At 63.7% G+C, this 25,133-nt stretch overlaps 1 protein-coding gene across 1 annotated transcript in view; it reads right to left on the bottom strand.

The window, feature by feature from the left end:
* Window positions 1–25,133, bottom strand: part of ITPR1 (inositol 1,4,5-trisphosphate receptor type 1) — a 214,465-nt gene that overhangs the window by 91,148 nt on the left and 98,184 nt on the right. Inside the window, 19 exon segments of the mRNA XM_036030250.1 lie at window positions 2,253–2,364; window positions 3,217–3,365; window positions 6,102–6,140; window positions 6,142–6,287; window positions 6,565–6,685; window positions 10,337–10,465; window positions 11,536–11,661; window positions 14,223–14,474; window positions 16,246–16,446; window positions 17,564–17,689; window positions 18,012–18,149; window positions 18,963–19,028; window positions 19,416–19,586; window positions 19,673–19,842; window positions 21,075–21,125; window positions 21,753–21,891; window positions 22,777–22,964; window positions 23,872–24,025; window positions 24,766–24,907. Of these exon segments, the coding sequence (XP_035886143.1) occupies window positions 2,253–2,364; window positions 3,217–3,365; window positions 6,102–6,140; window positions 6,142–6,287; window positions 6,565–6,685; window positions 10,337–10,465; window positions 11,536–11,661; window positions 14,223–14,474; window positions 16,246–16,446; window positions 17,564–17,689; window positions 18,012–18,149; window positions 18,963–19,028; window positions 19,416–19,586; window positions 19,673–19,842; window positions 21,075–21,125; window positions 21,753–21,891; window positions 22,777–22,964; window positions 23,872–24,025; window positions 24,766–24,907 (2,620 nt within the window).

Here is a 25,133-nt window from a genome sequence, read left to right as displayed (position 1 = left end):
ACGGGCCCGTGTGCAGGGGAGACTGGCGGGGCGAGGCTGGGGTGCACCCAGAAGGCCCGGTCACAGGACCAGTCCCGGGGGAGGCGGCTGTGGGAGAACTGGGCCAAGGAGGTGGACGCGGCCCCAGGAGCTGGCCCACCCTGAATGTCACGCTCCTTTCAGCAGACAGGCGCAGCCAGCCAAGCATCAGAGGCGTCTTCCAAAAGCCTCCGTGAGCCAAGGCCAAGGGGCCCTGCGACCAGATGGGGAGAACGGGAGGGGGCAGCGCCCCTCCCCCGCCCTGCTTCTGGAGCTCAGCTCCCACGGGCGGGAGATGGCACCTTCCGGCAGCCCGAGCTCGGGGCCAGGGGCACTGCTGCCCGCACGTGCTGCGGGAACCGGAGCCGCCAGCCACCACGGGATTCTGGACGGTTCTAGAACATCTTCGACCAGTGAGGGCACCTAGAGTGTCCCTGACTGACAGGCTGAGAGCGTCTCCGAGGCATTTCCCATGCTCCTCTACGACACTTCCACCCTGGGGACGGGGAAGGCACGGCAGCCCAACGACACCGGAAAGAGACGTCCTCTTGCCTCCCAGCCACCCCCTGCCTGGGGGTGCGGGCCCTCCTCCTGCTGAACGCGGACCCGAGCCAGAATCCACGCGTCACCTCTGGGTTCTGGGCGCCGACCCCCCACGGGGACCTGCGACTAACCGCCTGCTCACCGCCCCGGGCCCCGTCATCCTCCGTGAGCTCTGCCGCGCGCAGGGCCACAGCGTCTCGGGGCTCTGTGACGACTTTCTCCCGGGGGCACCCACGGGCAGGAAGGGCCGCGAGCAGGCCGACCTCCCACCTGGCCCCAGAGGGCCTGGAGCATGGGCCCGCCCGGCGCCCGAGGCTTGCCCTTCCACGGCATCGAGAGGGAACTTCAGGAGGCAAAGGTCCCGTCCCGATGGCAGCGGTCCCCGGAGTCTCCCCAGAGTCGAGGACCCATTTACACCAGAACCTCCGATCTGGAGGGAGGACGTGTTCTGAGGAGGAGAAAACTGTGGTTCCCGCACTTGAAAGTTTCATGTCCCAAAGGTACGACTGTGTCCACAGCTCATCAAAGCTGCTTTTGTGGGTTCCATCACAGAGAGTGAGTTCCTGTAACTGGAATCACGTCTCAGAACCATTTCCAAAGCCCTCTTTAACAAAAAAGAAGATCTCGTGGAGTGAACTACCCACCTGCCGGGTGCGCCCTCTGCTGTCCCTGCCTCTCCCCCCTGCAGGCCCCCGGGCGCGGCGGCTGCCTCGCCGTTTGCACCCTCGCTGCCCAGGCTCCTCGCTCTCATCACTGGGGTTCAGCACTTCTTCCGCGGCTCCCCCACAAAACCCCCGCTGAGCTCCAGGCGCCCGCTGGCTAACCCTAACCCACAGGCATCCCCCCGTATGGCACGGGGAGAAGGGCTCTGACAGCACCGACAGGTGACCGCTGAGGGGACACCAGCCCCCCCGTGGCCCCTCCTGCCTGCGCCGGTGCGGCTGTCCCATCCGGCCTGACAGCGCAGGCTGCCGCGTCACGGCCGACCCTCCCTCGCAGGGTTGACTAAACGGGCTACCGGGCCTCTGGGTCCGTCCAGGACCTGGTCAGTGTGCTTGCCCACTGCGGACGTGCCGCCGAGGGTGGCCGGGACCCAACAGTGGGCGGTGTTACCTTCCCACGGAAACTGGGGAGATCCAGCTCGGGCCCAGGCCTCGGGGGCGGGGAGGGGGGGGCTGGGGACGTGCCCTGTGCGCCCTGCTCAGCAGTGGCACGACCCTGGGACTGTCCGCTGCACAGCCTCCTGTGGAAACGGTGCCACGTCTGCCTGCCCGACTCCCAGTTAGAACCAGGGGGAGTTCCTCAGTGCGCGGGAGGCGCTGGGCCACGTCCCGGCAGGAGGCGGCCAGCGAGCCCGCAGGTGCACCGGGCTGGAGCGCACACCAGTGACACGCACCAGTGACACGCACCTCCGAGCACAAGAGGCGCCGGGCTCTCAGCAGGAACGTACGTGGACAGAGCATCTCGCCACCGCGGGTCCTGTGACCACAGGTCATGGGGCGAGGGGCCGCGGAGAGACAACTGCACACACCTGACTCTTAGAGGAGACAGTGACAGGTTTTGGGGTGCAGGAACAACAGCTTTAAAAACGGTGACCCTGTCTGTGTGCCTGCCCTGAGGTGGACCTCTGCAGCCGCCGCCGCCGTGTCGGTGGCCCGGCCCGGTTTCCCGCGGCAGCAGCGGGGCCTCACCTTCTCCCCGTAGCCCCGGTCCTTGGTCATCATCTCCCTCAGCGTCTGCAGCACCTTGATGCACAGCTTCTCCTCGTTCTCCTCCAGCAGCTGCTTCGTGTGCTTTATCAGCCTGCGCGGGGGAGCCACACGTCACTGCCCTGCCGCCGTCCCCCGGTTCCAGCCACTGCCCCTGCCCCTGCCCCAGCCCCTGCCCCTGCCCCTGCCCCAGCCGCTCACAGGGGACCCACAACAAGCCTGTGTGGGCCACAGACTCCTGGGCCGCTCCGGCCCTGAGGACCCAGTCGGCCACGGCGTCCCAATGGCGACACCTGCTGGCCGGTGACAGCAAACACACGCACTGGGCAGCGGAGGGCCACCCTTCGAGGGAGGACAGAAAAGCAGGCCCACGCACACCTGCCCTTTACGAGTCCTCTGGGGGCTGCTGGTACTGTGGCCAGCAGCGCCCCGACCCTCAGGACGATAAGGCTGGGCCGGCACTGCCCCCTGGCCCCCAGTGCTGTCCTCAGAGCGCCCAGAAAGGGAAACTCGGGGGCAGAGCCCTCGGTCAAGGCAGCCGACAAGCAGCCCCGAGGTGGGGGTGGGGGGGCAGTCCAGTGGAGGTTTCTGCGTGGCCAGCTCTTCTTCTCAGGCCGTGCGCCGAGGCAAAACAAGAGCAGCTAAAGGTTCCGGGAAGACTGTGCAGGGGGCCGCAGGGCCGAGACTACCTGGTGTCTCTGGGGCAGCCCCCCGGCCGGGGTCAGGACCTGACAGTGGGCCACGCCGCCGGGCGGGCAGTGCGCAGGCGTGCCCAGCCGCACCACGCGAGTCTGCCTTCCCCAGCAGGAAGGCAGAGCGGGCCTCGGCCTCGCACTCGTCAGAGCGGAATGCAGGCCCGGCACCTCCCCCTCAGAAGGGCTGCGCTGTCTGCCCCCCGCCCCTGCCCCCCACCCCCTCACCCCCCGCCAAGAAAGAGGCCACCCACTTGCAGATGAAGCCGCCGCTCTCGCACTTCCTCCTGGCGTCCGTGTTCTCGGGGAAGAGCAGCTCGGGCCGGTGCAGCACGTCCACCAGCACCGACAGCTCGGCCTGCACCAGGGGCCGCAGCCGGTCCTCCAGGGCCGAGACGATGTCCTGTGAGGGAGCGCAGCCCCGTGAGCCGCCGGCCGGTGCCGGGAGGACGGGCGGGCCTCTCCGTCCTCACCCAGGGCGGACCCCGGCCCCGGCCGGGCCAGGGGAGCTGGGGGCCAGCGCTCGCTTGGCGCTGAGTGTCAGACACGGCCCCGAGGGGTGGGGATGGGGGGTCCCTGAAGCCCCCGCCCGGTGCAGAAAACCGAGTGGAGGCCGGCTGGCACACCTGCCGCCCTTCTCTCAGGACGGTCTTGGTGCCACTCGGGGTCATTCGTGGGTCTGAGCATACGATGTGAAAGACACATTTGACCACCCGGAGAGACGGCTAAGGCACGGGTGCAAAGCGGTGGAACGTGGACGCTAGGACCCGACTTTCACAAGCAGCACCGGCACCGAAAGGGTGGGTGCCCACTGCTGCTCCGTTGTCGCCCGGGGCCTGCAGGGGCGGGGGGGCGGGGGTGCGGCTTTCCTTCCACATGCTGGTGCCCCGAGGATGGGAGGATGGTCCAGTGACCTCCGGCAGGCATGACACAGTCGTGGGGGAAAGGCACACGAAGAGGAGACCACCAGTGAAGGCACACGCCGAGTCAACACACGCTGAATGCCCGTACCCTGACGGCACGGTGGTCCTCGAATGCCAGGCACACAGCCGCGGGGAGGACAGAGGGGAGCTGCACGGGCGGCAGGGCCGACTCGGCACGCACCGCGGGAAGGCGGGCGGCAGCCAACAGGCGGAAACCGTCTCCTACAGACGCTCCCGGGGGCTGGCGGCCGGTCGCTGAGCACGTCCCTGAGACACGCCCTGGCCCCGGCGGGCAGGACCCGGCGCGTCAGACCAGACAGGAGCAGCAGAGAGGTCTGTGCAGAGAAGACCCCTGAACTGCGTCTGCCCCGCCCGGGGGCCCCCATTCCACAGGCGACGGTCAAGGGAGACTCGACTGAGCTCTCGTCCGGGGACTAAATCTAAGACGTGTGAACAGGGTTTTACTTCGCTGCATCCTTCACAAAACTCAGTGACTTGACAGCACCTAGAACGTGCGAATGAACCAAACTGTTTCTGTGGAGGGGAGACTTTCCCAATGAGCTCGTGAGCGCGCACGGCAGCACCCCTTCGTCCACACCGCCTCGCAGAGCCCGGCCACGAGAAGGGCCCCGCTGCACAGTTCTGCGGGGCTCCACTCGCTGCCTCCCCCGGCCCCTCCCTGGAGGTGCCCCACGTCCTCTTCTCCAGCAGGCACTGGTCCTCCCTCACGGATCTTCACGTGTCCACGGCACTGGATGGGCTGGGAGCAGTCCGTCACGTCACGCTCCTGAAACCCTGCACCTTTTGCAAGGCTCGAACTTGACGTGGCCGCCGACCTGCATTGTACCGTCCAACGTAAAACACTCCACGGCGGGAGAGCCCACCAGGCAGAGACGGCGAAGCGAGGGCTGCCCGAATGGGGGTTAACCACGTGAGCCTTCCGTCCGCAAGTGAATGCCCTCTCGTCGTCCTGGGCGATCTTGCTTCTCCGGGGGCTAGACAGGAGGACCCTCTGGCCACTGGCCGGGTCTTTGTCACGAGCACCGTCCGTCCTTACGAGTTTTCTTTTACACCTGGGAGCACCCACGACACGCCTTAGAGGAGCGCAAGGCTCCGGGTGTCTGGCGGCTCACGAGCAAGTACAAAGCGCCTGTGACGTTACACACGCACGTCCACGAGACCCCTCCTCATTCTAGAGCTTGGTGGGGCCATCACCTTTAACACCCGGGACTGCCCTGGGGGCCGAGGTCTTCTCCTGGACCCCCGGAGCCCTGCCTGCCTGCCTGCCCGCCTGCCCAGCTCGGGGTCCCGGCCACTGACCCCCTGCGATCCCTGGACGCGCCCTGGACGCGCCCTGCTCTCCCTGCACCGCGGCCTTCACGTCCCCGTGTCTCCCCCTTCCATCCCTCCTCTCCAGGTCAGGCCCGCACTCCCTGCCGCGGCTCCAGAGTCACTTCCTCAGCCTGGCCTTCCCTGAGCGCATGCCCAGCCCAGGGGCCTCCTCGGGGGCTTCTGGGACAGGAACCCCTCCCTGCGGCCTGCGTCCCTCTCATCACTGACGGTCATCCGTGCGCTGGGCTGACCGATGCTGCCTCCCCTCCAGAGCCGAGGCTCCCCGAGCACGGAGATCGGGCCTGGTTTTGCCCTCCAATGCGCCCCTGGGGCCCAGGGAGGGGCTGCGGAGCGAACCCCGAAACTCTGTCTCTTAGTGTGCTACGTAACCTCAGGGGCTCACGCAGCTCTGACCGGCTGAGAGCTCGCGCCGGCCCGCGCTGTTCTGGGCTGCACGCAGACCCTGCTTCCCGAGGACACCACAGCGGCGGGTCCTGCCCCGCCTTCTCCTCACGACGTGCCACGGACCTCGTCAGTTCTTCTCATGATGTGTCACAGATATCACTTCCATAAGGTGGGCCCACGTCCCTCCCCCCAGACCCCAGTGGGCTTCTGTGACTGTCCGACGGACCGCCTGTGACGGAAGTGGGGCTGCGTGACTTCTGCAGCTGAGCCCTGCAGGCAGCACAGCACAGCTCTCTCACGTGTCTCCTGAGACGCTTCGTCTGGAGCCGCGCTCTCCAGGTCCTCCGTCCCTGACGGTACCTGACTGTCCACCCCCACCCCACCACGGCCCGTCTCGGACTATCTCCGGCTCAGGAGGCACCGCTGAGTGCGGGAGCGTCCTCACGCCGGGGGGCCCCCCTCCCAGCCCCAGGCGTTACCTGCAGCCTCTCGATAATGTTCCGGTAGTCCCTGGAAGCCTGCCAGCACGGAGTCCCGGCGAGCGGCGTTGCGGGCCGACAGCCGCCAGTTCAGGGCGGTCTTCTGCACGATGTTGTGGGACTTCAGGAAGAGGTTGTTCACCTGGCTGTCCAGGTCCACGGGGATGGCGATGGCCCGGCTCTTGGCTGCGTGGAGAGGACGGCCGTGAGCCCACGTGTGCGCCGGGCGATGCCACGGGCTCCGTGAACGGGGCTTCCCCAGGGCCGTGACCAAGCTCACATGAGCTCACACTGGCCAGGAACCACCTCACACTGGACCGTGGGATCTTGGTTTTCAAAGTCGATCTTTTTGAGGGGGCTCATTGGCTTCTAGCTTGGGGAGATAACGGCGGTTTGGGGAGGGACACCTGGGCGTGCTGGTGTGGCCCCGCCCTCAGGAGTGCTGCGCACCGCGCCAGCTCACCTACGTCCGACAGCACGCGGATGCAGCTCTCCACTGAGGCCTTCTGGCTGGGCGCCAGCCAGTTGCAGTGGTACACCCGGAACACGCCCTGCAGCAGCTGCACGAAGACCGGCTGGCGTGTCTGCAAGAGAGCCGGCCAGGCTGCGGTGAGGGCGAGGGGGGCCCACCTGAGCTGCTCGGGCCTCCCCGGCTCGGGCCTCGCCCGCACCCTGGGTTAACCAGCCAGCCTGCCCTCGAGGGCGGGAAGGGTGACCGAGGTGGGCTGCGGCCGAGGGAGGAAGAGCCACAGGTCTCCGAGGGCAACGTGCACACCCTCCACCCCCTTACGAGGAGGAGCGGCGGATCAAAGCTGGATCCAGGTCTGCTCTGGTCCGGTTACCAACCGGCTGTGCGGCTGTTACCAACAGAACTGCTTCCCCCCTCGGAGCCTCAGTGTTGTCCCCATCAACCCGCGTTCCCCAGACACCACGTCCCGAGTAGAGCCTCCCCTTCCCCGGCAAACACAGCCTGGTGAGCTGAGCAGGTCTCCCCACAGGGCCCGTGCTCCCCGATTCCCGGCATGCCTTCCACGACCTCGGGGGAGGGCAGCTCCGTGGGGCCCCCGTCAAACACTCTCGCTCACTACGGACGAGAGGCCGCCCACACTCGGGCCCTGCTCCTCTCTGTGACCGTGCAAACCTGCGCTCAGTGTAAAGGAAGCGCGCTCCAGCGTCCACGACACCGACCTGACAGCGACGGTGTGACCCAGGGACACTCTGCATCTTGGTCCCCACCCAAGGCTCCCCGGGTCACGGCCCCTCCGGACCGGCAGGCAGACATCCCCGTGTGGGGCGGCTCCCACGCCGGACCTCGGCTCCGGGGGAGGACCCGCAGAGCTGAGAAGGAGGACAGAAACTCTATGGAGGATCCTGAAGTAAAAGAAAAACCGAAAGCGCCCAGGAAAAAGGAAGCCCGTCACAAGAAAAACCAGTTAATAAAAATGTGGAAACCGTTCTGAGAACACGCTCACGGTGACTTCCAACCCAGTGCGAGCCGCACACTTCCCGAGAGATCTCGTGGGCCTGGGGGACAGTCCCCTGACGCAGGGGTCACTGCCCCACCACCAATGAATGACACACCGGGCCACCGGGCTTAGAAACGAGCGCCTGAGAGCACTGAGGAGCGAGGGCAGAGCCGGGCGTCGACGTCAGGCTCCGTCCAGCTGGCTCTCCCGAGAACCAGACTGCCCACTTCTGTGGGGGAGCGGTTTCTGTTTCACCACTCACAGGCCGCGTGGGACGGTCCGCTGTGTCACCGAGAGGTGCTGGAGCACAGGGCGCATGGGCCCGACGGCAGGCAGTCCCACTCAGTGCTCACACCTGTCCCACTGGGGCCGTCCCCACACGCCCAGCACTCAAGCCAGCCGTGCTGTCGGCTACCCTCCCGGCTAACGTGGGCCGGGCTGAGGACGGGACCCCAACAGCTGCCCTCCAGGGAGGAAGTGCCTTTTTGACCACCGTCACAGGAGTCAAACCAGCGTTCACTGAGCAACGCCTCTGCTCCCGCTGGACAGAGGGCGAACGAGCTGGCCGGAGTAGCTGCCTCCTCATCGCCCGCTTCGAAGCGCAATCCGGGGACACCGGCTCACGGGACCCTCTGGGCCAAAGGGCATGACCGTCCATCACCTTCTCCCCAAAACTCTCCCCTCGCCAGCTCCTCAGGTCCTGCCGGGTCAGGAGGCTCGCCCCGCCCGCACCGCCACGCCACGCCACGCCTGGGCCTTCCTCCGGTCTTCCTCTGGCCGCCCCGTCCTGAACCCCTCCCGGGGACCCGCCTCACTGGCCCGGCCCAGGCACCAACGAACGGGCGCTCGCCTGGGGACGTCGCCGCTCGCCTCTCCTGTGTCTCCCTGACCCGCTGACTCGGCGACACTCTCCAGCCTCCCGGGCGCCGGCACGGTGGGGGGACAGAGGAGTCGTGCGTGGGAGACTTGGCCGTGCCCACCCCACGGGGGCTTGTGGTCCAGCAGGAAGAGCGCCGAGTCTCCCACACCTCCTGGCCGCTTCACAGACCTGACCTCTGACTCCCTCAGTCACCTGCAAGGGGGGCGCCCCGCCCAGTCTGACGAGGGAGAAAGGAGGCTCTGAGCTTCCACGCCCCGCTCAAGGTCACAGTGCCGGCGAGGGGCCGGAGAGGAGGTGGATCCAGCCCTGTCCTGCTCTACACGCTCCAAAATCCTGCCCTTACTCCCTTGGACCCCACATTTCTAACAGCCCCCCGGACACTCCACTCGCGTTTAAACACGACACAACCGTTTCCCCCCTCGCACATGCGGGTGGTAGGGAAGGGAGACAGCAAGGACGGGGTAAGGATGTGGCTGGGAAACTCGGACGTCTGCTTCTCAGCAGACTGACAGCATCTGTGGCAAGGAATACCCCAGAAACCCGCAAGCTGGCCCTTAAAAAAACACCTAAAACCCCAACTTGAACTTCACGTTCCGAGTCCATGTCGTCCACCTGGGCCTCGCTAGGGGCTGCGACCACTCCAGCTGAGCTGATTCAATATTTCGGTTTTGCTATCCCATTTCACAGTCTATGGGAGCCTGGGCGTTGCCATGGAGACGGTCACTTCAAATTACAGGAGCACGGCCAACCTTATGCACCAAGGCTGCTCCCCCCGCTGTCCTTGGGCAGCGGCACACGCTGGCCTTCAGGAACTGACACACTCGGTGTCTCCCCAGGTCAGGCCCCGCCCCCCAGGGACTCCCACCGCGGGGACAGGTGCTCGAGGGGCAGCGTCTCACGGTGTGACCTTCTGCCGTGCGGCTGCTTCTAGTTACTCCTGAATGGAACCGAAGGTCACCCACAGCCTCTAGGAAAGCCCGTAGCAATGAAAACTCTGCAATTCAAGTTCAAGTTGCCCAAAATGGGGCTGAAATCACGCCTAGGAGCTTTGACCGCGGCTGAGCACCGGCATGAACCCCTCTGCGCCTCAGTTTACTCTGCGGCAAAGCGAGGACCATACCATCTGCCTCGTGCGCCAGGCACGGACACACTGCTCTGCACGGTCAGTGGTCCACAACAGGACCCGACAGATGCACCAGTGTCCCCGTGCTGACCACGGGTCACTCTGCCCCTAGGAGAAATCCCCTGGCAACCCATCGCAGAGACTTTCCTGTCATTCGATGCCCCTCCCACACCCCCATCAGCCCTGGGAAGCCCCCACCTCCTTTCATGACAGGGACGGTGCATCTTCCTCTTCCGGCCACCAGAGACCGAGTGTCCACCTCACTCCACGGCCTACGCATGGACCGCGGGAGTGCTGCCCCAGTGACCACCCGAGACACAGTCAAAACCAAGAGTGATTCCCGCGCATGTGAACCACTGCCAGCTGCCCGGCCCCGAGGCCGAAACTGTCAGGGCGCCCAGCACCGTCGCGCAGAGCTGCCCCACGGACTCCCTGTGTCCCTGCAGGTGGCAGCCCCGGAGCCGGGCAGCACAGGGGCTCCAGGTCACCACTGGGCTGCCTCCCTCGAGCCGGCGCCGCTGCCGGGGGGCCCAGGCTCACACTCAGAGCTCAGAGGGAGATGTCCAGGGCTTCTAACAAGTGTGGGTGACGCGCTAGCTCCTCACGGAGAGCTGCTTCTGTTTCTAACACTGGAGGGAGGGACGGGGTCAGAGGGGAAACGCCCACCGATGAAACCGCCCAGTGTGGGAAAATGCTCTCGGGTGCTCCTTGGTCCGGGGGCCAGCGGCAGCTGCCTCCCCGCGGCGCCGCCCGCCCGGCCCCTCACCTGCAGCGTGGTGCTCTGGTCCGAGAACGGGGAACTGAAGAAGGTGGTCACGATGCTCATGACGATCTCGGTGACGTACTTCTCCAGCACCGAGTCTGCGTGCTTCCGGTCACTGGTGTTGTTGCAGGCCTGCGGGCGAGAGCGGGCCTCACACAGGCGCCCGGCCCACCGTGGGGCCAGGCCGCCGAGGGACCCGCGGCCATCCTGCACCCGCCTTAAACAACAGTCAAGGTCCCACGGCCAGGAACCCTCCCAGAAGAGACCAGGGATGAAGAAAAGAAAGAGATGATGACAGGACAAGAGAACCAGGTCAGCTCGGATGTCACAGAGACTCACAAAACCATCACGCTGGCGTGGGGCCTACGCAGCCGCCCCCTCCAAATGCCTGCCACGTGTGGCGGATCTGACCCCCAAAGGCAGGGAGAGGCGGCGCCCCTGCCCTTACCTAGGGTTTCCCCCAGAAGGACACCGTCCCCCGGGTTTAAGGCCCACGCTCCCTGCAGGCCACGGTTTCCTACTGCACGTAACCACGAGACTCGGATGTGCCCCCAGGCTACAGCGTACGATCCCTCCAGACCTGCACCCCCCGTGGTCCCAGCGGCCCAACAGGCCGCCCCGGGGGAGCGGGCCCATCTCCCCAGAGTCCTCTGTCCCACCCCCACCTCTGCCCCCAGACACGCACATTAAAGCCACATCGGGTCTGGCTAGTCGGCAGTCTTGTGGCTTCAGAAGGCACGTTAAACTCGGTGCCAAACCCACCAGGGGAAGGGCCGCCCGCCCCGGCTCTCGGGCAGGAAAGTAACCGACAAACTGCAAGGGCTTTGCCGAACCCTCGATGCACTTGCTGAGGAGTCGTCAAGGAAGAGGAGACCTTGCAAGTCCTAGTTTAACACGTCCCAGGTACCACGCATGCATCAACCCGCAGAGGATGAAAAGAACACCAGACACGCCCCATCCTCCTGACGCTGGGCAGGCAGAACCTACTCTCAGCTGAGAGTAAAAGGCAGGAATGACACGCGTGGAAAGTAAGAGCCACGTCTGCCCTCCTGTGCCACGGGGAGAGCGAGCTGAAATCATGAGACGTTTCCCTGTGTCTACCAGGTGTGCTCACACACACACGGACGGACAGATGGACGGATACACACACACACACACACACGTGCGTGTTAACCCCGCCCCCGAGCCCCGGGGGGCCGCACCCTGCAGATGTCCACGAGGAAGTTCTCGAACAGCTTCCACATGTGGTTGCTGGTGTAGATCTCCTTCATCTCCACCTCTGTGTCCACGTAGCAATGGTTCAGGAAGTTGATGTACGCGATCTTGACCTGGGCAGAGACGGGCGCGGGTGAGCCGCTGGCTCGGCGTGCGGGGGCTGGGGGCTGCCCCCTCCGGGTCATGAGGGCGGGCCGAGGTGGTCGCCCCACCTCCCCCGCCGGGTTTCAGTTCTTTGATGTTTGGGGGGAAACATTCACATTTATGAAATGTAACACATAGAGAATAATTTCATACCCTCAAGGCAAGCAGTGGCATGAAAGAACCCTGACCACAGAAGAGACGACGGACAAGTTTGGCTACATTAAGATCAAGGATTTCGTCCCGGCCATTAGCTCGGTTGGGTACAGTGTCATCCGATTCTTGAAGGTTGTGGGTTTGATCCCCACTCAGTCAGGAGTCAACCCATGACTGCATCAATTAGTAGAACAGCAAATCAGTGTTTCTTTTTTTTTCTCTCTCTCTCAAAATCAATAAAACTAACTTAAAAAAAGATTTAAGATTTCTTTTCATGCCAACACATGGTTGAGTTCAAGGGCATGAGCTGGGACACTGTTGGCCGCGCATTCCCTGACGAAGGACCAACCCCACAGACCAGTGCGAGTGGGCGGACCCTCCAAGGGAAAGATGGAGCAGCGTTCGGGCCAGCGCTCCCCGAAAGGAAGAGCGAACGTGGAGAGCACATGCGGAAAGGGGCTCCGCCTCCCTGAGCAGCGGAGGACAGGGAAGGGACAACCGCTCACAGACATCAGTCCTGGCGAGCCAAGGAAACAGGGCCGAGGAAGGGTCTGACGGCACTGAGCGGGCTGTGGGGCAGGGGGCTCCGGGGGAGGCGCAGCAGCCGTGGGAAAACCACGTGGCCCGGCCGCGTCCCATGGGAGAAAGGCAGGCCCTGACCCGTCACCTCCCTCTAAGTGCACACCTGCAGAGACGCACACCTGCAGAGACGCACACCCGCAGAGACGCACGCCCGAGGCCAGGACGCATACACGGTGCCGGAGCACCGTCCCTCAGCATCACTGTGCCGTCCCGTGCTATGCACGGGCCCCAGCAGCCAGGCCCCGGACTCGCCGAGGGGGCACCCGCAGAGCAGCGACTGGGGTCGTGGGCAGAGAGGGACGCTCCGAGCAAAGGCCACGAGGACGGCTGCACGCATCGGGGTGGTGGGGGCTCACCCCCATGAAGTTGAACTTGAAGAGACGCAGAATAACTCAGGAAGTTCAAAGACGGGCAAAGCTACGTGATGGCATGTGGGCTGCGCAAGGAAAAGAAACTACACGACGTGCACCGGGGCTCACGGCTGCCACCAGGGGGAGCCGCTGGGGAGGTGGGGGACAGGAACTGATGACGATGCGGGGGGGTCTGCCCCAATTCCTGACTGGGTGGTGGTTACACAGCTGTCCTCGTCCACATCATCCTTACGCTGTGCCCTGAGACCTAATGTCCGTTCTGTTCCTGTGTTGTATAGTTCAAGCAAAAATGGGCTTGAAAAAAGTTGACTGCCCACAATTTAAAACTGTGTCAAAATGCTATTTTCATTTAGTCACTATGAGACTCAAGTTTGATAGTTTTTATATACGGACAAAGCAGTGAGAAAAGCACAACCTCCTTATTTTCTTTCTGTGATCATCAGCTCACTGCATCACTACGGACAGTCTGGTTCAATATACGCCTCTGCCCAGCGGGACTCGGTGACTGTAACAAAGGGTGTGGGATCTCTTCATGGACGGTAAGAAGAAAGGACAGGACCCCTAGAAAGTCGTCTTTGTGCTTAAAAAGAGAGGGGCCGGGAGAACGAAGTCTGTACTACTTGTGCTTGTTTGCAAGCAAGACTCTGGAAGGGTGTGCAAAAACATAAAAAGTGATTTTCTGGAACAGACTCGATTTCTCATAGTTTACTGCTTCATAGTCTTTGCTATTTGAACTGTTACAAGCCGTATTAACTTTAAGAAGTAACAACACAAGCAGCACATATATGACTTATGTTGCAAATGCTTCATATAAATACCCGGTATGTTCAGTTAGACTGTAAGCTAACAGGGCGTATTAGAAAGCACGCGAGGATACAACGTATGCCCCACGAGCCGCTTTGTTGCCGTCACCATCACTGATCAAACGTGGGAACAGGGAAGAAGGGGGCCTGGAGGGGATCGCATCCCACACCTGACCTGTGCGGGGGGTGGGGAACCGAATCACAGACTGTTTCCATGTTCTCGTTGGCCGTAGCTCCTAGACACGTCACGACACTCGGTTCCTCACGTCTGTGATACGAGGGCACGTTCTGAGGGGGAGCTGGCAGGGCAGGGCGCACCCCACCCCCCCATGAACCGCAGCCCCGCCGGCTCTCAGCCGGCTCTCAGCTCGCTCTCGCTCCCGCTCCCGGGAGGAGCATTCAGGTCGACCCCCTGCTCAGCAGGCTGAGGTCGCGGCCCCTAGGCCGCAGCTCCCCCTCTTCTCGAGAACACAGGAGGAGAAGCAGCAAACTCCCACGGTGTCCCTGCTGCACAAAACCGACACCTGAGACACTGTCTCCGCCGACTGAGGCGCACAACAGACGGGCGGCAGGCCCCCAGGCGGCCAGACTCGGGGAGGGCGCCCCCAGGCGGCCGCTCACCTCGGGGATGCAGTCCTCGTGGGTCACCACGCGGACGATGTCGTCCAGCGGGAGCAGCGAGTTGCACTTGATCTCGGTGTAGACGTTCTTGCCCTCGGTGCACACGGCCAGGAGCTCGACCAGGTGGATGTGGTACATGAGGGGGCTGTTCTCGTCCATCCGGTCGCGCTCCGACCTCATCATCTGGATCAGGGTCTGGAAGGAGGCTCTGTCGTTGTAGAACACCAGCACGTCCTCTCCCGAGTTCACCAGCTGCGGGGAGCAAGCCGCGGTCAGCCCCCAAACCTCTCTGTTCGCAGAGACGGACAACCACGTGCCGGCGCTCCCCTTCCAAACCCGTGTGGCCGCAGGCCTCTCGACTTCACTCACTCACGCGTGTTACTGAACCACTGAACGGCCAGAGTGGCAGCTTTCTAACTTGCAGATGCAGAAGTACAGGGGTCCTAACGCAGGACTCGGGGGAGAGGAAGCCGGGGGGCCGGCATTCACGGGCCAAGCGGAAAGAGACCACCCGTCAGCTTGTGCTTGTGTTTCCAAGCCTAGGAGTTAGGCTGTGGTTCCTCTTTTAAAAATGTTTCCATTTTCTTTTTCTGCTTTCAAAGTATCCCTGCTAGGACCCTTTCACACGCCGCCCCACCTCTTCACAAATTACCCACTTCTAATACAGACATGCCTTCCTTACAACACTCATCAAAAAGTCAGGCATTTCACCCTGGCTGGTGTGGCTCAGCGGATTGAGTGCTGGCCTGCAAACCAATGGGTCACAGTTCAATTCCCAGTCAGGGCACATGCCTGAGTGGTGACCCAGGTCCCCAGTAGGGGGCGTGCAAGAGGCAACCACACACTGATGTCTCTTCTCCACCTTTCCCCATTCGTTACCTTTTTCTAAAAATAGATAAATAAAACCTTAAAAATAAATTTAAAAAGTCAGGTATTCCTACTGCTAATGGGTTCCCCAGCACTGTCGCTCTTTATAAATCTCCGTAAGAATAAGTCAACTTCGGCACCTCATGAAAGGCCACAGCTCCTAGAGGGCACGTCCAGAAGGCAGCACAAACACAGTCACTACCGTGTACACGACAACTCAGCTTTATGAGCTCCAGCCACGTGCCAGCTACCACGACCGTGACCGACACTTCCCCTGGGCCCCCCAACCTCACGGGCCTCGGCGTTGCCTGTGTAGCCTAGGACAGCCTGACCCCTATGCACGGGGCTGCAGTGCCCAGCAGGTGAATGAGCACGTGGAAAGGCCCAGAGCAGCGAGCCGAGCACGCTGGGCTGAGACAAATGCTCCCTGCGACGGCCGGCTCCTCGGGGAGCCCTGAGGTCCTTCATTCTACAGAAGTGCCTGCCGACAGTTTGGGAAACCAAATCACACAGCCACCACGTGGTCCAGCCGACCCTGCATGACACAGCACTGCTCCCCACGGGAATCACGTACATGGATGGGACAATAAGGCCAAGTGGTGGGGAGATTCGCTTAAGTTCTTGTTTCCAAAGGGGAGGGAAGATGAGGCGGAGCCCCGAAGGCCGGGGCACAGGTGTGGCCGAGGGCACTGCCTCCCACGGAGAAGCCGGGCCCCCAGACCTGCTTCTTCCCGGGAATCCTCAAGCAAGGCGTTTTCTAGCTAATCAACCAGGGGACTGATTGAAGAAAAAAGTGTGTAATCCGCAAGGAGTCTGTTCTGGCTCGTGAGGTTCCATCCACATTTAACCTCCATCCCCACTATATCTTGGCTCATTATTCCTGGGTTTTCTTCATCTCTCAGAAGAATCTGAGCCAACCCTCAAAAACGAACATACTCACCGCTGTAAAAAGTCAGATTAGACTCCTGCTGTACCTGCAGTTTAAGTTCATAAATGAGACCCCCCCCACACTGACACACACACAACACAGTTACTCCTGTCTCTCTGCCTGGCCCCGGGGAGAGGGCCGGGTCAGGCGGACACGACTAAGCAACTTTCAGCGTCCTGGGCCACGGCGGGGGGAGGCGTGCAGGAGCGGAGGAGCGTGGCCGCCCACCTCGGCCATGACCATGTCCTGGCACTTCTTGATGAACTTCCCCTCGGCCTTGACGATGGTCTGCAGGAACTTGATGTACTGCACGCTGCGCCCGTGCGTCTCGATGCAGTGCACGAAGTGCTGCACCACCCGCTCGTTGATCTCGCTGCACAGCTGGGAGTTGTTCATGAAGATGTGCTGCATCGTCACCGCCTCCAGGATCTGCGGGGGGCGGGGGGGGGGCATACAGGGTGGGTTGGGCCGGGTGGGGCGCCGGCGGGAAAGGGCGGAGCCTGCCGGACACACGGACACGGGCGCCTGCGCCCCCCCCCCCGCCCCCCCCGAAGCGCCCTTGCTCCAGCCCCACCCCTGCACCGCCCCCTTCCCCAGGAAACGCTCCGACCGACCGCGATTAGTAAGATCGCGCAGCAGGAGCCAGACACACCACCCGCGCCCGCTGCCTGGGGTTACCGCCGGGGAAGCCCGCCGCACCCAGAAGCAGCCCCTGGAGGACAGACGCCCACCCGGGAGTCCCCTCCCCCGTCTCCGGGCGTCTGCAGCCGGCACACGCGTGCTGCCCGTTCCCGACCCTCGCGCCTGCTCTTCCCTCTGGCCTCTTCCGTCCCAAATTTCACTCGCGATCTGTCATCCGTGCTGCTGCACAGGCCCGGGTGTGTCCCTTGTCACCGCTGCGGTCCCTTGTGTGAGTGTGTGTGTGCATGTGTGTGCTAGTGTAGGCATGTTCCTTGTAGTGCTGTTCACGGAACCAAGAATCGGACGCTGCCTGGCTGTCCATGAGCACAGGAACGGCTTTTCAAAAATCTCACAGCCGTTCTGTGGAAGGTCACGTGCCCATCGAATCGAATGGGAAAAACGCACGTCTCTGACCTGCCAACAAAACAATGTGTAGAGTGCGCTCCCTTTTTCTTTAAAAACTGCAAAATGCACACTAAGTGTAACTTGAAACATGCACTTAGCCAACTAAACCGCCACGTAACCGTGCTGTGGGCGGGTCGCTCTGCGTCTGCGTCACCACAGAGAGCATGTGCCTGACTCGGGGGCTGGAGCGGGAGGGCCGGCGCCCCTCGGTCACCGAAGTGTGGTGGAAAATGAGCGACGTCATCCAAACCACGTGACGACACCTCACCGTAGGTCCTCACCAACTCCCCCCTGCTTTTCCCCTTCCCTCTGCCCCCAGACGATGGGGAGACTGAGGTCCTCCTGACAGTGGGTCAAATGTGTCCCCTGGAACAAGTGTGGCAGCGTCGTCGTGGGGCCTCAGCAGCTGCGACGCGGATGCCCCGGCCCCGCCCCCACACACTTGGGCCTCCCGTCTCACCCCGGGGTTGAGAAACAGGTTGATGTGCTTGTGCAGCAGGGCCTGGTTCTGCTGGTTCCCCGCACAGAAGTTCTGCAGAAACTCGTGGGCCAGCCTCATGATCTCCTGCATCTTGGTGTCCTCGGCCTGTGTGGGAGGGGACAGATGAACGCGGGTTGAAATCAGGCTACGTGCTGGACAAGGGTCAGCAAGAGAGCACGTTTGTCTCTGGGTCGGGAGGCCAGGGTCAAGGCCACGCCCAGCCCGACTCTCCGAGGCTCTGAGGACGCCGCCTTAGCGATACGGCCAGGCCCTGCCCCCATTCTCCCCCACCAGCCTCGGGCAGAGGCAAAGATCTGACTCTGGAGAGAGCCCACCCACCAGAGTGGACGCTAAGAGGAAGCGCCTGGGACCCCAGGTGCAGCCCTGGCCGACCCTGTGACCGCGGACGGGGCGGGCCCGGCCTGACCTTCTCGTAGGGGATCTGCAGCAGCTCCAGCACCACGGCGTGGGCGCTCATGTTCCTCAGCAGCCGCTGCTGCTGCTTCCGGCTCTTGCGCCCGGACGCGCCCTCCTGCACGCACAGCTTGCTGAGCCGGATCAGGATCTGGGGAGGCAGGGCCGGGAGGCCGGTGGCTCAGCTCCAAGGAGCCCCACGCAGCACGGGCACCACGGCGGACGACACTGGGCCATGGCCCGCAGCTGGCTGGGGCAGACGGTCCTGACAGCTCTCGGCCACCCCCCTCCCAGCTGACTGTGGCATCCACCCCATCGCCGCACTGGGCACCTCAAGGACCTCACAACCGTGTCCGTCAGCCCTCAATGAAGCTAATGAAGTTTTTAAAGGTCGTCAACCTCAGGAAAGTAGGAACCTCAGTGAACAAACTGCAGGGTGTGGTGGGCAGGGAGGCCGAAGGGAGCGCCACACACACAGTAAAACGAGGGAAACCCTCCGGCAGGAGGAACCCCGGCCGAGGGCACAGGGCGAATCCACACGTGCTGAGGACGGCGGCTCCCACAGCACGTGGGAAGGTTTCGGAGGAGTGCCCCTTAACACGCAGACACTCGGGTCCCTACTGAGGATGAGGGAGACCTTGGCCTGGGGTGCCGACCGCACCCACAGAGATTTCTGATGAGCCACGGCTCTTGGCAGTGGGTGCCGGGCGCTGAGCAGACCCCTGAGCTCGAGCCCAAGCCCTCCTTCCCCTGCACTCCCACGGGTGCACCTGTGACAGGTGAGGAGACGGGTGACATGCAAACAGGAAGAGGCAGAGCTGGATTCAAACCCAGATCCAATGCCACAACCCGTGCACGTGACCTCTGAGGTCTACCTTGTCCCTGTCACACTCCTCCCAAGCAGAGCAGCCAGCACGCACCGTGGCTCCACGGGGGACCGAGCGGGAGGGGGGCCGGGACTCACCTCTCTGACCACCCTGTAGTTGTAGCTGCTTGTGCTCTCGTGCTTCTGTGCCTGGCCGTTCCCCTCCTAGGACCAGAGTGCGCGTGAGTGGGGTTTGCACAGCCCGAGGACGACTGTCCGTCTGCAGGGTCCACACCCCCTTTGTGACGGAACGGGAGGGTGACCGGGCCTGGCTGGAGATCAGCTCTGTCCCGGGGGCGTGTCAGAGAACCTGGTCTAGCCCGCCCCACCTGAAGTCTATGCCACACATGGTCCCAGGCGACCCGCGGGAGGTAGCGAGGCTGCAGCTCATGTCCCAAGAGAACGGCTGTTCCCGTGGCTACTTAAGGAGCTGCGCCCGTGAGAACACAGCCCGGCCCACAGCGGGCACTTCCACTTAAAGCCAGGGGAGGGGGGTGGCTGGTCTCCAGGGGCCCATCCACCTCCCTGGGGTGCTACCCGAGCCTTGCCCACCTCCGTCTTCTTGTGTTCGTTCTCCCCGGACGCGCCGTCCAGGGCCTCGTCGGGGCCCTGCCCCTTGTACACCCACAGCTCCGACTTCTCCACAATGGACCTTAGCTGGTCCAGGTCCTGTTTGATCTGCTTGTAGTTGTCCACGTCTTGGCTGGTAACGAGCAGCTGAACCTGAAGGGGCGCAGCCCGTGAGCGTCACACGCCAGACCACACACACACGTGTGCACACGCATGAACATGCAGAGCTCCCGCACTACCTGCTTGAAGGCCTGCAGCACCTCCTGCCGCTGGCTGAAGTGCCGGAACAGCAGCTGCAGGGCGCCCGACACCAGCGGCGGGTAGTCGTGCATGGTCAGGTGCAGCAGCACGCGCAGGAAGGTCCTGCCGCCGTGGTCGTCCAGGTCCAGTGGCGTGTTCTCCTCGCTGCGGGGCACGTGGGGGGGAAACGGCCGGTGAGCCCCGGGTGCCCCTCCCAGTCGCACGCCCCGTGGGCCCAGAGGCCTCCTCGGCGCGACTGCCGTGCCGTGGTCCGCCTCACGGGACAGGGCTTCCCCCGAGCCCCTTCAGCCAGGGAGCCCCGGCTCATCTGCAGCTGCACCGTGGGTGTGAGGACGGCGGAGCTGGCACAACAGTCACACATCAAACCACGGTCCCTGCCTCCCTGCAGTGATGGGCCTAGCCTGGCTGCCGGGGCCCCGGCTCCCACTGCCTCGGCTGTGCTTTGAGAGCTGCACACAGCGGGTCCCCCTAAGCTACCGGATCGCTGTCTACGTACGACGCCGTGACCCAGCACCGGCTGAACCGCCTGCACCAAAGGCCCGGCCTCCTTCAGGTCTGAGTCTGCAGCCAGCTCTGTGTCTCGGTGCAGACCAGGCCCACCGGTCATGCGGCTGGACACCAGGGCAACGGCCCGCAGCGTAACTCCGCCCAGAGACACACGTGGGAACTGCCACCCCAGTGGCAGCTGGCCCCAGTCACACCACACCCCCCACCAGTGACCCGTATGAGGCCCATCCGCTCAGGCCCCGTGGACCCACGGAATGGTGTGGGGCAGTGGAAGTGACCACTGCTTCAGCCCAGTAGGTCTCCCCACGGGGGGCCTGTCACACAGGTTAAGTGCGACAGCTAAGTGCCCGAGCTGTGGCAGCTGGGTGCACGGGGAGTGCCTGGAGGCATCGGAGTCTCGCAGGCATTGAGTGTCAGCCACGTGTCACGTCAGCCCTGGGCATGTGGTCTTTTAAGGGGAGTCGTACATCAGAGTCGGGGTGATGGAAGAGCGGCGTCTGTGTTCTGTTCCTGCGCGGGCCTTACAGAGCCGCGGGAAACTGCAGCCCAGGGGCGCAGCAGTACGTGGTTTTGTGAACCTCACTCTGGGTTCAGTCCCCCCTTTCTTCCCACCCTGTTTCCCACCCTTTAAAAAACCTGGTGTGTACTTGGGGCGACCTCCCAAAACCCCTTCTGTCGTAGGCAGGACGCGCACACGCACACCCACCCTGGGCCGACTGCGAGCCTTCTGGCCGAGCACCGAGCACCCCAACGAGAGCACAGGGCACCCCTGGCCCGCGGGCTGCAGCTCCCCGAGGACAGCACGGCGGAGGAGAGGCCTCCCCCCGGGCTGGGAACACCCGTGGAACAGGAGCTGAAAATATACTTTCCTGCCTCCGAAGATGCCCTCTGCTTGCTCTTCGATGTGTTCAAAGTCGAGGGCACCTGCAACGTCAGGGAGGGAACTTCAGACGTGGACAGCCTGACCCCCGTGTGGCCGGAGAACCCCCCAAAGAGCCTCGCCCCCACCCCCCGCTCGTGGGCTGGCCTCGAGTCTTCTCGAGCCCCACGCTGCTGCGCAGCAGAGCCAGGCCGGCCCAGACCACACTGTCCCGAGGCTCTGGCGTGCGGGCCCCACGCTGCCGCTGCCTCTCCGTTCCCTGTGTGACCCCCGTGACAGCCGGGACTGCCCTCGGGGGGGGCCGGGGGCCATTTCTGTCGCCACCTGCCCCTCCCCCCTCACCACCACTTCCTGGGGAGGGCACACTGCCCGCTGGGAGGGAGAGCTGCTGGCGGACGGGACAGTTTTATGAGTTATTTTTTATTCCCTTGGCATTTCGTGTGACCCTGTACCAAGAGCCCTCAGCCGTCTCAGCACCGAGAAGCTCCGGGACGGAAGGAAGTGAGCCTGTCCCGGGAGGCTCTGGGCTGTTCCGATGATTCCCCCGACCCACAAGAAGAGCCTCCAGAATCTCATCCGGAAATACAATCGTCTCCAAAGACAGGCCCGCCTGCCCCCCTCCCCCTGAAGCCCGTTCTCCGAGGCCCGGCGGCCGCCCCGCAGACACCGACCTGGCACGCTGCTGGGCCCCTCGGGGCTGCCGCCGCCAGAGGGCGTCTCTGAGGTCTGCGAGTTGCTCTCGTCGAACTCCCGCTTGAATATGCAGAGCAGGCAGGAGATCCTGTAGTCCAGCCTCACGTTCAGGATGAACTGCAGACAGACGGGCACGGGTGGGCTGCCTGCGTGTGGCCCCCAGCGGCCGCCGCCCAGCCTCCGCTCGCAGCCCCCAGCGAGCCGGGAGTCTGGCTTCGATTTCAGGTCCCCTCAGCCGCAGACTTTCTCGGGGCCGACCCAGTCCGCCCGCAGCGCCTGAGCTCCCTGGGCGGGCTCGGGCGTCCGGGCGATCGCCTGCCTCAGGGGACTACAGATCGCCCACCCTCCTCCCCACCCCTGCGACGCCCAGGCCCCGCCGCCGTGGCCCCAGACCACCGGGCCCTCCCCCACACCCCAGCCTCCTGGGCACTCGCCCCGGCCCCACACGGTGTGTGGGGTTGTGTGTGTCCCTGCCTCCTCTCAAAGGGTAAGCTCTTCAGAGGCAGGGATTTAATCCATCTTACTCATGCTCCCCTCTCTAAAGCCTAAAAGTGCTTTAGTCGAGAATCAGTTTCGACGACTGGTTGGCTAATGAATGAACAGAAAAGGGAAGGGGAAGGGGGAGGGGGCAGGCCGGCGCTGCGAAGTGAACGGGACCCTGGGCGGAGCTCTGGGCCGTCAGCAGGGCCATTGGCTGCACACAGAAGGGCCCTGGAGCGGACACGGAGCCGAGGGGACAGCGAGGGCAGAGACGTGGAGGCCGACCCCCGAGGAAAGCTAGGGCAGTGTGGGGGTTTGGGTGCGGCTGGAGGGACCAAGGCACGCTGTGGAGGGGAGGAGACCCCAGGAAAGGGTCGAAGTGGTCCCCGAGGCTGAACCGAGCACACGCCTCCCTCCCCCTCCCAGAAAGCCCCGGCCCCATCAAGCAGGACGCCGCAGCGCGGCCACAGTGCCCCAAAGGCACTCTCGTCCCTGCCGCCGCCGCCGGCAGCTGAGGGTTACCTGGAGAATCTCGATGATCTTCAGCTTGGTGTCCATGACCAAGATGTCCTCCTTCTCCGGCTCCGCCTGCTTCACGTTGCCCTCGGGGGCAGCGGCCATGGGGGTCACGGGCAGAAAGCCCCCGCCCCGGAGCACCACCTGGGTCATCAGCTCGCCAACGCCGTGGATGGAGCGCATCACGTTACTGCCTGGAGGGCCGGGGCGGACCTCGGTCACGGCCCCGTCCTGGGCCACCAGCTAGCACTCCAAGGATGGGCCGTACCCATGCTGGTCACTGCCCCGGGGGGCCGGGACAGACAGTGTCCCGACAAGGTCCCCACAGAGCGCTCCGGGGCGCCGGGCACGGGACACGAGCCCTTTGAGTTGGTTGGTTCGTGAGTCTCTGCTCTAATCAGCCTCAGGGCCCCAGGGACCGAAAGGGTTAATGCTGCCCATCGAGGGTGAGGGCCTCAGGGAGCAGTGGAAACACCCTGGGTTCTGACATCTCTAAAGAAATGTTTTTGTGCATAAATTAATTCTCCCACCGAGTTCTCCCAGCTGCCCACCGCGTGCCTCTTGCCACGCAGACCAGGGACACAGGCGTGGACGAGGCCCCGCACACGCCAAGTCAGCGCGGAGGCTCCGTCTCCCGGGGATGCAGTGGGGACGGGCTGACTGGTGGCCCACGCACACAGGGGCCGAGAAAGGCTGGCTCCCCCGTCCATAACAGGGACAGGGCACCCAGACACATGCCGGGGGCCCTGGGGCGCTCCGTTGCACGCCACCACCCCATGGAGGAGCTCGGGACACACCGAGGTGGAGGTCGGACGTGCCTTGTTACGAGCCAGGCGGGCACTCGGGCTGTGAGGTGACTTGCAGACGGTTAGGCCACACACGCACACACACACGGAGACCCACATACACGCACACACACGCACAGAACGGTCTCAGACTCCCAGTCATGGGTGCGGGAGCCCGGGGCACTGTGCTTCCTGCTCGTCTCTGTGTCGGAGGTGCTCGAGGTGAGAGGTCAAGAAGACAGGGTGGGGTCCCCAGTGCAGGACCCCCCCAGGGGCGGGGGCCCAGCGCCTGCCAGCACCCTCACACCACACCCACCTTTGTTCTCGTCCCCTTTCGCCATCTTGCTGATGGGGAACACGGTCGTCACGTGCACACAGTCCAGGATGGCCAGGAGGATCTTGGTTAACCGCAGGAGGTCCGAGAAGTTGTAGAAACCGAAGTATATGAGGTTCCGGGCTAAGTTTACGACCTGGCGGGTCAAAGCAGGGAGAGAGGGGCAGGCGGCATTAACACTGTCTCCTTCCGCTCCTCTTTCCCCACCCCCCCCCCTGGTTTGTAGACGGCCGACCCCGACCTTCCTCACGACCAGAGAGGATGTGAGCTTTAATCCCAGTCTCTGACCCAATTCCGTCTTGTTTCACAAGGGAAGACACAGGAGACAAACACCGCAAAGCCTCTGGGCTGCCTGGTGACCAGGTAACCAACACTGGCCGGCCCTGTGGTCTGTGCAGGCTGCCCCGAGAGTCCAGGACGAGGCAGAGACTCTCGGTGAGGACAACACCGTCGTCCTCGCAGATGTCACCCCTCCGGGGAGTTAAGTGACCCGAAGGGAAACACTTTATCTCAGAGGTAACGAGGGCGTCTGTCCCGCGGGTGATGGCTCTGCGACAGCTCCGTGGCACAGCCCGCCTGCTTCTCGTCGCGCTCACTGGGACCGCGCACAGGGCGCCCACGGTCTCCCACGGCCCGCCCACCGCGCACTCCCCCCCAGAGCGGAGCTGCCACCAAGCCAAGGGCCGGGCTCCCGGCCTGCCTCACTCCGGGACAGAACTGAGCTGAACCCCGTCCTTGATGACAAGGCCAGGGTCTCGCGATGAGAACCACCGGGCACTGAGAGACCAGTCTCTCCCGTCGCCTCCCCTGCCCTCCCCCCGAGAGGCGGCCAGTAGAAAGCAGACAGGACACGGTCGCCCCCTCGCGCATCCTCACCTCGAACGTCAGCTTGTTCTTCTCCTTGTCGGAGAAGGGGAAGCGCTGGCAGACCACGTCCCGCAGGTACTCCTCCACGAACTCCATGGTCTGCGCGAACCGCTCCTTGATTTCGTCTCTGGAAGCCCCGCTGCTGTCGTAGCTGGAGGGGAGGGGAGGGGGAGGGACAGGTTCCAGGTTCCAGGGAGGCCCCCTCCCCCGCCCCCACACGCCACTCCCCGCTGTGCACACGTCACCCAGACACACACGTCTCAGCCGCTGGTCTCGGCTGCCAGCTGCCTGGCCCCACCGGCGCACAGATGGTGCTGTCGTTGGCACCGGTGCCAGCGGACACAAATATTTGCTGAATAAAAATACACTCCTGCCGT

This window comes from Phyllostomus discolor, chromosome 7, assembly GCF_004126475.2.
Source record: "Phyllostomus discolor isolate MPI-MPIP mPhyDis1 chromosome 7, mPhyDis1.pri.v3, whole genome shotgun sequence".
NCBI classification, from domain to species: domain Eukaryota; kingdom Metazoa; phylum Chordata; class Mammalia; order Chiroptera; family Phyllostomidae; genus Phyllostomus; species Phyllostomus discolor.
This window is presented reverse-complemented; position numbering and strand designations above follow the sequence as displayed.